This window comes from Megalobrama amblycephala, linkage group LG23 (assembly GCF_018812025.1).
Source record: "Megalobrama amblycephala isolate DHTTF-2021 linkage group LG23, ASM1881202v1, whole genome shotgun sequence".
NCBI lineage: Eukaryota > Metazoa > Chordata > Actinopteri > Cypriniformes > Xenocyprididae > Megalobrama > Megalobrama amblycephala.
Genome location: NC_063066.1, coordinates 22,765,381 through 22,780,566, shown reverse-complemented (window position 1 = coordinate 22,780,566; position 15,186 = coordinate 22,765,381). Strand labels below are relative to the sequence as shown.

Below are 15,186 nucleotides of genomic sequence, written 5' to 3'. Positions count from 1 at the left end.
TCTAGCTAGCCTCTGTTTTGTTTGACAACACTTCGAACGTCAACAGGAAGTTACTCCGCTCAGAATCGCTTAGAGCGCCTTTAAAATGTCAAAATATTTCAGAGTTCCCACATCTTTTGACCTACATTTTCATGACTTTCGTTGTCATGATCGATACGTTTTAATAATTGCTATTGCACTTACAGAGAGAAATTATCTTGCAACTGAGCATAACTAGAAATGATTTATATTCAACCTTAGAAACTTATTAACATTAATTAGGTTTGCGCAGATCATAATTTTTGCAAACTCACTGTGAAGAAGGTAGTGCAGAAATTGCACAGTGAAGCACAAACAAAAAAAAAACAAAACAAAAAAAAACACCCACAAGCAAGACCTGAATGTAACTCAACCTTTTGGTCACTTTATTTAAATGTGATATTAAATACTAAGTAGCAGATCATATTAATGGCAGAAATTGTTGGTGTATATGCTAACATTAGAACATTTTCAGAAGGGGAAAAAGTTCCTCTACATTTCTGAACGACACCCTGTGGATATCAAAGGGCTTTTGGTTGCCAATGAAAAACATCTAATTTAGCATCCGAAGTGGAGATGTGCCCAAGAACAGAACAATACAGCCTGAGCACTAACCTGATAAGGAAAGTGTTAGCATTATTATATCATCATCAGTAGAGGTCGAACTTCGGTTAAACCACACAAACATGTACCCAACACCTGCCAGACGCCAACTCAGGCACAAACCCAAAGCAAGTGGGGAAAAGAAACAGAAAAAAAAAAAAACAACAACAGAAAGATAAAATATGAACAGTACTAACAACAATATGCTAGGCAACACTACAACGAGAAGTTTGATGTTACAAAAGTCCAGAGGAATTCAGCAAGCAGTTTTAACAACACAGACATTCCATAGCATGATAAGCAACAACGAGTTTAAATACCTAAAAGCAGATTAGAAAAAGGGGTTTTAAAACATTAGAAGAGATCTAGCTGCTTGATATAAGGCCATTTGATTTGACATTACATTTATGGTGTCCGCTGCAGTGTCTCTGGCGCACTGGCTATCACAGTACCGATGACAATCCACTACTAGGAAGATATTAACGCAGAGAGTATTTACGAGGCGAAATCTTCTCTATGGTTATAGAACAGAAACGCTATGGTCCCTCTTCAATCACGCTGTTTTCCTTGCAATATAATTATTCATATATGCACAGCCCTTATTCAAGGGGAAAGAAACTTGCAATGCCTAAAAGCATTTGGGGAGAATATCTTCTTTAATCTTAAATACGTGTGAGAAAAAAAAAGATCTTGAATAACATTAAGGCTATATACACAAAAATGACAAACTGCACTGCCAAAACCCCATTAACAAAGTCCCAGGATGCCCTCTCATGACTGAGGAGCTCAAGTAGGTGTCCTGGCTGTGTCAGTCCAGCTGTGTGTACACTGAGGGGCGGAGGCATCTACAGTCCCTTAGAAGGGCCCGGGTTCTTGCCCAGCTGTGATGAGGGGAGGCCCTGGAGCGCCCCGAGCTGCTGGTACAACCCGAGCAGGTCCATCTGATTCATAGGAGCCGCGAGACCATTCTGCATGGCCAACTGGTTGAGCAGCATACCCTGTCTCGCCAGGGCCATCTGCTGCTCCTGGACCTTCCGGTTGGCGATCACCTTCTGCACGTACATCATCAGCTGGAGAGGAGACATAGACTGGATGTTATTCTTTTATGTCGCTTCAGAAAGCCAAGCTATTTCAAGGTTTCTGATATCCCTTTTCAAACGGAACTGGTGCTTTTTTTCTAAACTGAACGATGACCATGCTACATTACCTGTCCACAAACAAACAACGCGCAGCAGCACGTTCTTTGATTACATTTGAACATTTACATTTTGTATCTCAGATTCTGTTAATACAGTATGTACTGAAATTGGTTTATGTACTAATCTATCAACACATACAAATTAAAGATCGATTGGTATAGGATTTTGCTGATACTATAATAAAATAAATGTATTGAATTTCTTGTTGAATTTTTAAATGCCAAATACAGTTTATGTCACGTCACCAAAATACCAAAAAACTAGAGGAAATATTTTATGCATAATTCAGGACTTGTAATTATAAATAAGCCAGAAATAGAACGGTACTCTTATTTTGATATGTCTATGCTTTACTACTGCCAGCTGCTCATTCAAAAAGATGAGGGAGATAAAACACAACCATTTAGGAAATATTACAGTATGATAATTTAGGTCCTGTCCCAAATGACATCTTCATGTGCCCTTGAAAGGGGGCGAGCGAGCGGCCGATATGCATCCTCAATGTGCACTTTTGGTATTTTTGGCATTATGTCACAGAGGTGTGGACTCTAAGGAAGATCGTGAGGGCTTAGGGTTTCATTTGGGACAGGGCATTTATAATAGGCTTTTGTTATACCATTTAAGATATTTTAGACTTTTTATTGCCTTATATATTAATCAAACATTGAGACAATGAGAATAAGACATTAAGACTTAAGGATTCACAGGATAGTTAAATATGATTAATTCACACATCATATTTAACTATTTTGGCCAAATGGGGAAAACAAGTTGTCTGTGCAATGCGAAATATGCTGGGTAAGTGGTGCAACAGTGTCCCAGTAGTAAAAGTCCCTTTCATTCTATTTAGTTTAAAATGTTCATGTCACTTAAACACAAGAAGAGCACATGATGTCATGGAAACAGTGAGAGATGAGCAAACGTACAGTTTGTTGCTTGCTGAGGACATCACGATAAACAGCCTCCCTGTGTTTGATTTCCAACTCAAAGCCGGCCTGCCTCCCAAGAGCCATGGATTGAACCTGGGCCTCCGGTAAACTCGGATTCTCCTTCCACTGCCAAAAACAACACACCTGTTACATCCTGTAGACCTCAACAAACAAACACATGCTCATCACACATACAAACACATTTAGCAGTTGTTCAGAAATCAGTCCAACACAAGCTTAATACTGATGACACGGCAAATAACAGTGTCAAATAGTACACCCTCATAAGTGTAGGCTTTAGAAGTGCAACTTACTTGCGTACCCCTACAAGACTTGCACCATGACTCTAGGGTGTTGAGGCTCGTTGTTATGCAGTTGCTAAGGTGTTCAGAGTGGTTGGCAGGCCTTTTTTTTTTCTCTCTTCTCTGGGTTCATTCATGTCTGTAGCTTTGCATCAGTTTAATTGGTGGCAGTATAGTATATCTAGGGGCAGATATACTAAATCGAAGAATGAAGGTGGCAGTATAGTATATCTAGGGGCAGATATACTAAATCGAAGAACGAACTGCAGTGATGTCATTTCAAACAAAATCAGGCCAAAATGAAGTTTGTTTGGAGTTCATTTCTGGAGTTTGAAACAGCTTTCCAAAGTGAACTCTCCCAAAAAGGTTGCTCCAGCTGGTAAACAACTTTGAACTACCATTGATCAGTGGAGATTTCGTAACGGGTAGGTGTGGCTCTGAGGCTCTGCCTTCCTTGACATTGAAAAGATTATTCAGTTTATTTCTTCTGTTCAGTCTGTCGAGGTAAGACACAAGCAAGTTGCACTTCTAATTGAAACGGACACTTGAGACACTTGACACTGTTTTTTCATGTTTAATACCGTAAAGCTGTTTACTTTAAAGCAATCTAGGGCTGAATTGCAGAGATAATGCAAAAATTTCACATCACTATGATCAGATGCTTTCCCATTTCTGACATTTTTCTTGCGTTTTAATTTTTTTATTGAGAAGAAATTGGCAAGCACATATTTACATCTAAATGCAGATCTCAGCAGCGTGGGCGGCACTGGGATGTTCGCTAACGCAACAAAGGAATTTCAAACTTACTTTTACCCCCGAGTGAGGAACAAAAAATAACTTTGCCACAAGTATATCGGATTCTTTATGTGTAGCCTTTCCGATTAACTGCCTCAAATGTAGAGAATTGCTCTCCTCTCGTCACTCACCACCTGTGCGATGATGTCCTCCAGTGGCTCCCTAGGCACCGACTTCAGAGCGCTAGTGGCCTCCAACACTTTCTGCCTGCCCTGGTTAATCAAATCCTTGAACGTAGAGTGAAAGAATAAAGTGTGAGAAGAAAAAAAGAACACACTAGATGAGATTAAAACAAATCCAAGGGGGAAACAAAAGAAAAAAAAGCTGAATTTGATATTTTCACAGAGATAACTAGCATACATAAATAGCAGCTGGCCGACACCAAATGTCACTGCCTGAGGACGCATGTCACAATTAGCTGCCGGCTGAAGGAATGTGAAATGTGCATGTGGAGCTCATTACTTACCTCCAACTGTTGGTTGCTCATGGAGGCTAATGCAGCCACGTTGAAGGGGAAGTAGGAGTTTGGTGCTGATCCCACGCCCATTTGAGAATAGGACGGCTGGTTGAAACGCATGGACAGACCCTGAAACAACAGCAGAGCAGGTCCATCAGCCAAACAGAACCAGACAAACTTAATTTAATAAGATGAGGTCACACAGAAAGATCCCAATTATAAATAATCTTAAAATCAAGTTCGGCCTGACAGATGAGTCAGTCTTCCATCACACTAGCGCCTGCTATAGGGTAATCAAAGCATTGCTTTCGGACTGTGTTTTCCACTCGATTTGCGACTTTGACATGATTTGTCTTCGATCTGGCAAAGACACACTGCAAACTATTATTCACAGCCAACAAATCACTGGAGGATCCAAAAAATCCTGATGTGCACCCATGTGAACCTCTGTTAGGGTCCTGCCCAAGCTGTGTTTGTCTTATGGCTCTAAACAGAGCGTTCCCCTCGCGAAGGTCAGCAGGATGGCTGTGTTTGTGTGTAAATTAACTACCGAAGCAGATGCAGCCAATCCCGCCCTCTAATTGGGTCTTTGGTGCACGCAGCTCATAAACACACTCCACAGCTGAGTGTCCGGTGTTCAGACCTGGCACAAGCAGGTGTTCGACAGAGACGGCGGCGTGGATCACAGCTGCGCCACAGACCGCAGCCGTGGGACAATCTAAATGGATGCTCTTTCAATCCCCTTTCAAAATGTGGCACTCACTGCATGGCTGTTTTCAACTAAATCATGAGCAGAACTCGATAGGGTTCTCTAATCACTGCAAATGACTGCTTAAAATCCACCTTAATGGGTCTGACATTGTTAATGATTTTCAGCAACCAAATTAGACAAAACTCTTCAATCTCAAAATACACAAATGACTGTAGTGAGATGATCAAAAGCAGGTGAATTCTTTTCGTTGCATTAAATAGCTCTGGCCAAGTGATTCACTGATGAAATTACTCTGATTTAAGCATAATATTTAAAACATCTTGCCAAAAAATAACATGAAATGTAGGAGACAGAGCACATGTATTGCAGAATTTGTGTGTCAATATGGTAAGAATTACACACACACAAATCAAAACACATGTCTGCACTGTCTCAATGCTCAGTATAACAACTGAGAGCCAGCAGGTATAACTCCTGCCTACAAATACAGCTCCTGTGTTGGGCACAATAATTACAGTGATATTTTCCATGTATGCGGTTTCCATGTGGTCTTTTTATTGCAATACTTGGGATGTGCATTTTGGTAATTTTTACTGTTTAAGTACTCAGGGAAAGTAGACTCAGTCTGTACTTTTTTTTTTAACAGTAGGTCTATGTGCATTTATGTCAGACGGACAATGTTTGCGATTACATCGCATCTCACTTTTTTCGCTTTTTTTAGTTTGAAGTAGTTTAACACCATTAAAGATTTATATTTGAAGTAGCATTTAATTGATTGCTGGGAATCAGTCTAGATGCTGTTCTGATTGGAAAAGAAATTATTACAGTGAATCTGAATGGAGAGAAAGCACTTGGGATATAATTCAACTGCAGAGTCAGAGTCCTTCATGGCAACAGGTGATTTCTCCACTAATGAGCTGCTGACCAGAGATTGAAGAGTCTCTAATCTGAAGACAATGACTCAGATTGTTTGAATACTACAAAGGATCCCAGGACTGGATATAAAAGGACACAGGCACTCAGCCATCATCTGCACCCACAGACATGCAGGTTTCACTGCGTTTATGTAAGGGGATGATTTAACCCTCTGAACTACTAGACATAGGGATGGTAAGATTCACCGATGTGCATCGGCATAAAAGTTAACGATGCGATGCAAGTTGGCGTTTGTATCGTGATGCATCGTTTCTAACATATTTGCATTGGTAAAAAAACTATTTATTTATATATAATTATTAGTAGATGCGCTATACTTTTATCATTTAGAAAGTGAACAATAATTTGTGACCAGTATATTATATGTAGATTGATTTCTCCTCTGTAAACTGTTTCTCAAGCATGTTCTCTCATCACTGCTGCTGCTACGTGAATATGACATATCACAACACTACGGAGACCGAGGCATGTCTTGAGTCACATAGAATATAGATTAACATGGCACTACAAGGCCTGTTTGTGAATGGGCCATGCACTTAAGTTCATTTATGATTTGATGTCTGTCTAAACCAAAGAAATAAAAGTGAACTATCTGTACCATATTCAGGGCCCTGTGATTTCCGCAATGCATAAAACACTGATGGAATCCATTCATAAAAACATAATTTACTGTATAACATGGAATGTCACAGAATTTGTCAAATTTTGGATGAACAAAATCAAAAGTAGGTGGGTACACTTAAATCAAATCATGATATGGACTAGTGCCTGTGAATATTAAACTGTAAAGAGACTATGTGAATGATTCCTGCATGTTCTGCGTGAATGCTGCAGATGCGCAAATATGTTTACTACACATACTGAAGTATGCATGACACTCGCTGTGTTTTTTCTAGTGTCTTCATCTGACTATATGACGACATGAACACACAAACTTAATCTCCAGAGCTGCTCTGAGAGGCACTTCATGAGCATTTTACTGTTTAATTTGAGAAAAAAAACCTTTTGTCATATCATATACATACACAGAAAAGATCACGCTAACCTGTCAAAATAAAAGTTCGGTTTAACTTGTCACAGAAATATAGCCCTATTACTATTGTAGTACTATGTACTACTATTGTATAGTATAATGTATGTCTTTTTTCATCACAATTTTTCATCCATGTTTTAATTTTAACAGTAATTTGGGAATTTGAGAAAAATAAGTTTAGAGCCTTACATATTGAATTGCATAGCATCATATTTTTTTTTCCATTGCATTGAATCGAAACGAAATCGGATCGCACTGCATCGTAATAGGGGTGAATCGTATCGCATTGCATCAGTAGCTGCTTCATATGTATCTTTAATGCATCGTATCATTGGCTACGCATATCGCATCAGCCTCAGTTATGGAGAAGCACATCCCTAACTAGACACTTCAGAAAAGGTGTGCTTCGATGGGTCCAGTTTGAACAGTTACCACTTAAAGAACCCTCTTGCAAGCAACAAGGGTTTTTGATAGTTCTCAATGTTTTTATGTAGCTCAAAAAAAAAAAAAAAAAAAGTACTTTTTTTTTACTTTTTAAAAGCAATACTAAAATGGGCCTTTTTTGTTCATTTCTTATGATATCACTCCGCAATAATATTTGTGAGATGCAGTCCATAACTAGAAAAATAATACATCACCAAGATTTTGCAAACAGCTATCAGTAATGGACAGATACAGAAAAAAAAAAGTTTAAATGAAAAGATACACTTGTAACAAACATATTTGCTGACTGATATGCAGGTATTAGATAATATTTTTATCATTACATTTATATAACAGTAAAGGGTTTTTGAGGGTACACACCTTCTTCTCGGCCTCGTATTCGGCCCAGGCTGCCTTGCGATCTTCCTCACTCAGGGCCTCTTCCTCTTTGTGGTCCAGCAAAGAGTCATGCTCGTGGTAGCCGACGATCTGATCTTTGTAACTGTGAAGCAGTTCTGCCAGGACAGGATCCTGGGACAGGGGAGAAAGAAAGAAAAAAAAAAAAAAAAAAAGTTAACAGATAACACTACTTTGATGGTCCACTTTAGTAGTATTAGTATGATAACCTAGCAGTCTACTAATACTAACCAGTTAACATCCTACATCAATATACACACACATATACAAAGATGTGACCCTCTAATAAATTACCATGATGATTATTGATCAAAATCAACATTTAAACATTTCTGTGGCCTACCAAGCAGAAAAAAAAAAAAAAAAAACAACGAATCTTTTGAAGTCTGCATAAAATTATTGTGAATGGTTCATCCATATATATTCCTTTTGAATGTCATGCCCACATCTTACCATTTAACCAACAACACAAACACAGAACCACATTCCGCCCTACATTTCTTCTTTTCCGATAACCCATTACTCTCAGATGTGTCACAATATGGATGAAAAGTGTCACTACTTCCTTTTCTTTGTCACTACCTCACTGTGACTGGACGGCCCAAGATTCTGATCACCTAATAGTACATGGGGACATATTCATCTACTTGATGTCAAAAAGTTACAAAGGTTCAGAATTTTTTTTTTTTTTTTGCATCGTTTATGTTTGTCTAGTTTTGAGTTCATAAGGCTACAGTATGTGTTCATAACACGCACTCCTTTATATAAATAAATAGCAGTTAGTTTGCACTACAAAGCTAAAAATAAAGAAACGGCCTCCAGCCAACTTCAGATGCTTTCATGCAACTCTGGTATCCATGACTACACTGTTATTAAAAACAATACCTGAGCGGCGCACAATTCACATCCAGGCCTCTTACAAACATGGTTTAAAATTACTCTACAGCTATTGTTTGCTTTTCTTTGTCTTGCCTGCACTTTACATTAAAAAGGTCCTCAAGATCTGGAAACATCTCCAGTATACTGCTGGATCCCAACCCTATGAACTTAAAACGTGTTATAGTTACGTCATCACTCAATTGAGCAGCAACAACAATCAAAATAAAACAAAAACAAAAATTAATCATAATCGTGACTAACGTTCAAAGAGAAAAAGCCTCATGTTTCCAAATTTAGGACTGATTACTAAATTGCTTCAGAAAAGGTTTGGATTAACTGAATATCTAAGGAATGAAGTGAGAAAACCTCAATCACCCTCCAACCAGATCAAGGTTTATTTCAAGAAAGAAAGATAACAGCAGTAAGACGGGTACCAATAACAGAGCCATGCTTTCTGCATTACAGCAGAGCGTAATGGAGAGCACAGCTACAGATCCGTCCACATCAAGGCTTTTGAGTAAATGGCTTTGATAGCTGGAAAATAAAAACATGTGGCGAAAGCAAGTACAATCACGCCAGACCTGGCTTATACCCTCCACAAACTCGACTGGATGAGTGACGGTAATTTCTGGCTAAGTGGCTAAATTAAAACATGGCTGGATGCTGCCATGTGAGGAACCCCTTCTACATCACAACCATGGAAAAGATGACCTCTTGGTGAAAGTGTGCAGAGCGAAAGTGTCTCTGGAGCGAAAGACAATTCGATGATGAAGCTGTTGTTTGAGCACATTTCAAACACTCGCCATCATGAGAGGTCCGACCTGGGTCTGAGCTTATCTGAACATTGTCCAATTTTAAGACGGGTAAATGGGTCACAGAGCCGCTGGGTCAAATGACAGTGAAGCCGTCCAGGAGAGCAGGGAATTCTGGGATTCCTGATTAATCTCCAGGCTGGAGCTCCGCGGGTGGTCTCGTCTGTCTCCGTAACCTGCCCTACATGTGCATCTCGACCAAAGGCACTAATGACGGTAACAAGAACTCCTGCATTGTCATAATGTGAGTTAACCCCATGCATAATGACGGCTTAGGAAAAGGATATCGTTTTACTCTATGCATGGGTGTGGAATCGGTTGGGTGGGGGAATGGGGGAAATCAGCACACTGCAGGTTTTTTTTTTTTTTTTTTTTCTTTTCTTAGGGAAATTGGGAGTTGGGATCCCACAGGAAGTGAAACAGGGGGAGGAAGCTTTTTGCTTTTGATCAAAGCATGGAGGTGCTTGAGCCAGACTGCTGCAAGGATAAATACAGCCCCAGGTGAGGAGTAGTCGATCTGCCGTGTCTGAACACAGTGCTCTTTCAGTTCACAACCACAGAAATTATTTCCTTGTGAGTCTTTGTATTTTTTTTTTTTTTTTTTTTGCTGTTGCCCATTCATCTTTTTGAAAATAGAGTGTAGACCCCCATAACAATCTCTGTTAAGCTTGAGTTGACTGGCATACAAGTTCCTTTTGAACTATTAATGTGCATTTTCCCACTGTAATTATCTCACTAGCTGGAAAAGTCTTTATGCTGTGAATGATACACCGTGTTCTACCCAGTTTTGAAGCGAAAAAAAAAAAAAAAAATTCTATATTAGATGCACTGAGCAATGTTAGAAGATGCACTAATCACAGACATTCCCAGTAACATTCCCTAAGCAGTGCAAATCAATATTACTGACAGAACTGGTTGTTTCAAACATTTTTCAAGAAAACTGACCTTTTGTTGCGCAACTTGCAACATATGCCTAACAGAGAAGATAGAGCCTTTTCGGTGGTGGAGCCTAGATTCTGGAATAGCTTGCCAGTGCAACTCAGAGAAGCACCTTCCTTATCAGTCTTTAAATCTCTTCTGAAAACTTATTTGTTTTCCTTAGCATTTAATAATGTTAATGTTGCTCCTTGGTATGTTTTAAATGTTTGCATTTGTTTACTTTGTTCTTATATAGCACTTTGGTCACTTTTGAGGCTGTTTTAAATGTGCTTTATAAATAAATGAACTGAACTGTGCACCATTTTAATCATACATGTTGGCCAGCTCTACTCGTCTATCAAGACTGTTATGCAAAGACCTTTCTGGCAAAATTGTCTTAAGTTTTGCCTGAACAGTGGCAATCTTAATGCATTATTTGACAGCTTGTTCGCTCTCTGCATGACATTTTTTAAATTGGCTTGAAAAGCTATCAATTAATGGCTGACAGCAGTAAGTATTTTTTAAGTTTTCCAAAAATAGAAAGCTGACAAAGACATGGCTCCCAAATCACTGCTGGTGAAACAGAACATTCAAATAAACTTGAAGAGCTCTGCTCAACTACATACATTTACAACTTGGCAAACAAAGCCAATTTATTTAAGACACGGTCCCAGATGAACTCTGCTGGTGTGAAAAACACAATCAGGTTCAAAGATTTAAAGTCTTTTTTTCTTGCCATTTGGCTTCCTACTGAAAAATTTTCAGCACATTTACAGCTATTTCAGCCCAATTGCCTCTCAAGGTTTTTCATCATGCCACCTTATATTAAATGCAATCCATATTCACAAACTCCATTTTATTTTGCTCATTACCACAGCTATAAACTTCTGCTGTATGCTCTTTAGAAGACAGGGTGTGAAGAGTGGGAAAATGGAAGTGTGACAGACTGCAGCCATAAAAAAAAAGGTAAAGAAACAGGTGCTTTGGAAAAGTGTGGAAGAAATTTAGTTTTTTTTATTAAACTATACATGTCATGTTTTGTGCAACTTGACCTTCATGACCTAAAACTGGGCATCCCTGTGAACATAAATCTTATCTAGTGGTTTAAAATGAAGAGTCTAATGCTTGCCTCAGATTTCACAAGACACTACGTTTGACATGCAGGTGCACAAACCAAAGAAACCAAGGGGTCCAGGGCAAGAGACTCAAGGAATGTGAAGGATTGAGATATTTGTAATACCTAACCTTAGCCAGGCAAAACGCACTCTACAGCTGCACACAAATTATACACATAACCTCAGTGCCCTGATATAAACAGTCTGGGTCTGCAGAGCTCTTGCTGTTTGGCACAGAACAGGATGTCAGGTGTCCATCAGGCCCGTGTCAACTATCATTCTATACAATCCTTAGTACTATTTACTAACTGGAGGACTTTAGGTGAGAAATTCTACGATGCACTGAAGTTCACACCTTCAGCTCTTTCATCCAAGTTTGGGCAAATATCTAAAAATGGGGGGGGTTGAAGGCAACCACTCATTTAAGGAACATCTGGGGGACTTATTAAGACTGGTTCCTGCACCTAATTACCCCAACTAAAGTCTGTTCCCTTGCTCAACGAGACACAGTCGGCAGGGGAGCCTGAGCGAAAGCAAATTACCACTTTCCCACCGATGGACCACTGTCAGGAAGTGTACACACCAACCTGACCATATCAGTCTGCCCACGGGTCTCAGCTCTATAAAGGGCCTCCGAAGAGCCTGAGGCAGGGCCAGACCCCAAGCTGGGTGGCTCTTGTGTCTGGGCCACAACACTCCTCTTTGTCATTAGAGTGGAAGTCCGCTAGCTTCCTTTGTATCCAATTAGTTTCTCTGAAAAGCACAAGAACATCCTAAAAGGGGTTTGGAATAATGACTGTTCATCAGGTCGGGGGAGGTTTACAGTGTTCCTTTGAAAACTTCAGAGACTAAATAGTGAATCAGCGTAACAGATGGCCTTCGTGATGGCATGATGTTTGGGTGAGCTGAAACGGCACACAGGTTCAGAAGCAGGATGTGTGCTTTAGATGGAGAGGGGGGGGGGAGGGGCAGTCTTCCCAGAAACACTAGGGAAAGTAACTTGGGGGGGAAAGAGGGACTGGTGGGAGCATTGTTATCGGTAGATCAGAGTAAGTTTATAGTGTACTATTACAGAGGGAATTGCTTATACTCTATATCCTGGAGGCTTTTAAGGAGATGTTAATTTAACTATTAGGTTTCATTTGAATTGTAATATGTAATATTTATACATACAAACAAAATCGTATTAGCAGTGGGCAAGTAAATATCCACCTCGGGAAAGCTAAACATTATCCCCCGGTTTCACAGACCCCGGTTTAAAATGCATGTTTGAGCTGTTGTAACTGAAAGTAACTTGTACTGACAGATCTTAAATTATGTCAGTGCCATTGTTTTGTCTCAAGATGCACACCAGTAATGTTTTTTTTTCTAGTGAACACTTATAAAAGATACTTAAATGCCCTAATTGAACTAAGGCTTAATCCTGTCTTAGGCTAAGCCCTGTCTGTGAAACTGGGCCTTTATGTGGTTAATCGTTTTATGTTTATTTCATGAGGGTTTTTTTTTTCCTTCAACCCTTTTATCAAAATGTAGGACATGCCAGAATACCATTAAATACCATTAAAACCATTAAATAAACAAATGAAATATATTAACAATCTACTAGGTTAAATACTAAAATTTTTCTTTCAAAAACATTTTGGCTTTGGTAAACTTTTTTGGTAATGGGGTTGAATGGTTGAGCTTAAAAGCATTGAAACTACAATGCATTTTGGGAAAATAGAATGAATTTACTTGTCTTCCCACAGGGTTGTAAGAAGGGCGCTCAACATATATGTCCGTGATTGGCTACAGCTGTGTCTGAATTTGAAAACGTTTTGAAAGTGGGAGCAGGAGCGTTTGAAAGCAGGCATCTATCAGTGGACTGGTCTGCGATAGACGCATGCTTTCAAACGCTCTCATGTGTAGCTATCTGTGTAAGCGCACGGTGAAGAGCATCATTGATGACTATTTACAACGTTTTTGAAGTGTTGATCATTGTAGCCAATCACAGACATGTCTGATGAACGTGTTAACACAAAGGCCAATCAGAATAAAAATTTCACTACCGACTAGGTACCGAAGTCAGTACTTTTGACAACTCCAGCTCAACACCTATAAGTTCTCATTCCAAAGAACATGAGATTTGTGGTTACAAAAAGAGTGCAAGTGTCATTCTTTTTGCTTACTAAAAAAGGATCAAGGTATTGACAGACATACACAAGGTAAGGAAAAGTGCAATGGGTAGAGGTCTGCCAAGTTTAGAAATATTTCCTGTGTTCCGTAAACTTGGCGAGGACATTGTGAGAAATAGAGATATGACTACAGGCTTTGAGGGATGACTGACTCATCTTCAGACGATTACAGGCAGCAGATTCCATCCATTACAGCTGACTTGCTACATTCTGGTGCACATATGGCCAAATGTGGTCATCTGCTGAGTGCAAAGGTTGGGCTCCATCTCTGATTAAAAGCTTGATAAAGAACAACAAGCTTCTCAAATATCAACTCCAAAGATAGCAGCTCAGGATAGAACAATGAGACTACAGAAGAGAGATGATGGGGCTGTATCACTAACATAACCCTTCTGTGGTATGCTGCTGTGTGCTTTGGAAACAGTTTATGTGTTCTAGATGCCTTAGCCACCAATTAGAGGATCCCAGCATCACCGGTTCTGCAATATAAATCTCTTCAGTAAACAAGGGTCACAGAGGTAGCTGTGTGCAGCTGCCTGCTGTTGTGAATGATTAGATGCACAATCGAAGGCCAATGTGGTCTTGTAAAACCTTCAGGGTTCTCTCCTGTGATTGCGCACCTGTGCTTAGAAACGATAAAGGGGACAAGAGCAGAGCACTTTTCTTCCAGTCCTCATCCCTCTAGAAACACTGCATGATTTGGAAGCCAGACAATGCTATTTACACACGAGTAAATAACAGTGTCTCATCCCTTGTGAACATCAAAAGGAAACGTGCACAGAACAAAACAAAGGCCAGGAGCATTCAACTTCAGCTAGGTGCACACATTCTTCTGATTGTGGGGATCGTAGAAAGATTTCCTTCGTCCCTAGTCTTGGATCGTGTCGTGCTTCAAGCTCAAGATAGAGACTACAAGCTCAGACAAAAATTGAAACACAAAAGGTATATGTGAAAGATGTTCAGATAAAAACTGATAATCTTGTCTATGATATATTTTCCAACATATCCACCTTATTCATGACTGGCCCACTGCATTTCGAATTATGGGTTGCACTTCCGGTTTGGGGAACTTCCATCTAAAAAGACATCAGAAGGTTGCCCTACAAATAAAGCTTATCCTTCAGTTTGACTGAATGAGCTGTCAATTTTTCTTTCATGTTTTATTTTCAGACATAAGTCTCTCTTAATGAGAATAACGTAATGCTTGGTATTTTAACGTAACATGTTATAACAAGAATATCTATGGCAAGAGCTCTTTTCAGTCGCTGCTTTCTATCCTCGTGATTATTTTCTTTTGTCCCTTTGCATTCCTCTGTAATAGTATAAAAAAGGACAACATATAGCTATGGCACATTTGTGGTCTGTTCTCCCGATATAATTTACGATATATCCCATTAATAATTCACTGGAATGCACGAAGAATCAATGCCTCTTTCCAGGTTTGTTTTCACAGGTAAATACAAT

At 39.4% G+C, this 15,186-nt stretch overlaps 1 protein-coding gene across 5 annotated transcripts in view; it reads right to left on the bottom strand.

The window, feature by feature from the left end:
* Nucleotides 1-377: 377 nt before the first annotated feature.
* The window catches only part of atrx (ATRX chromatin remodeler), a 49,861-nt gene continuing 35,052 nt past the window's right edge, over nucleotides 378-15,186 (bottom strand). For all 5 annotated transcript variants that reach the window (XM_048176522.1, XM_048176523.1, XM_048176525.1 and 2 more), the window contains 5 exons: nucleotides 7,789-7,938; nucleotides 4,313-4,432; nucleotides 3,978-4,073; nucleotides 2,747-2,875; nucleotides 378-1,691 (listed from right to left, as the gene is read on the bottom strand). In XM_048176522.1, the coding sequence (XP_048032479.1) occupies nucleotides 1,467-1,691; nucleotides 2,747-2,875; nucleotides 3,978-4,073; nucleotides 4,313-4,432; nucleotides 7,789-7,938 (720 nt within the window). In that variant the 3' untranslated portion in view covers nucleotides 378-1,466. The remainder of the gene's footprint in view (nucleotides 1,692-2,746; nucleotides 2,876-3,977; nucleotides 4,074-4,312; nucleotides 4,433-7,788; nucleotides 7,939-15,186) is intronic.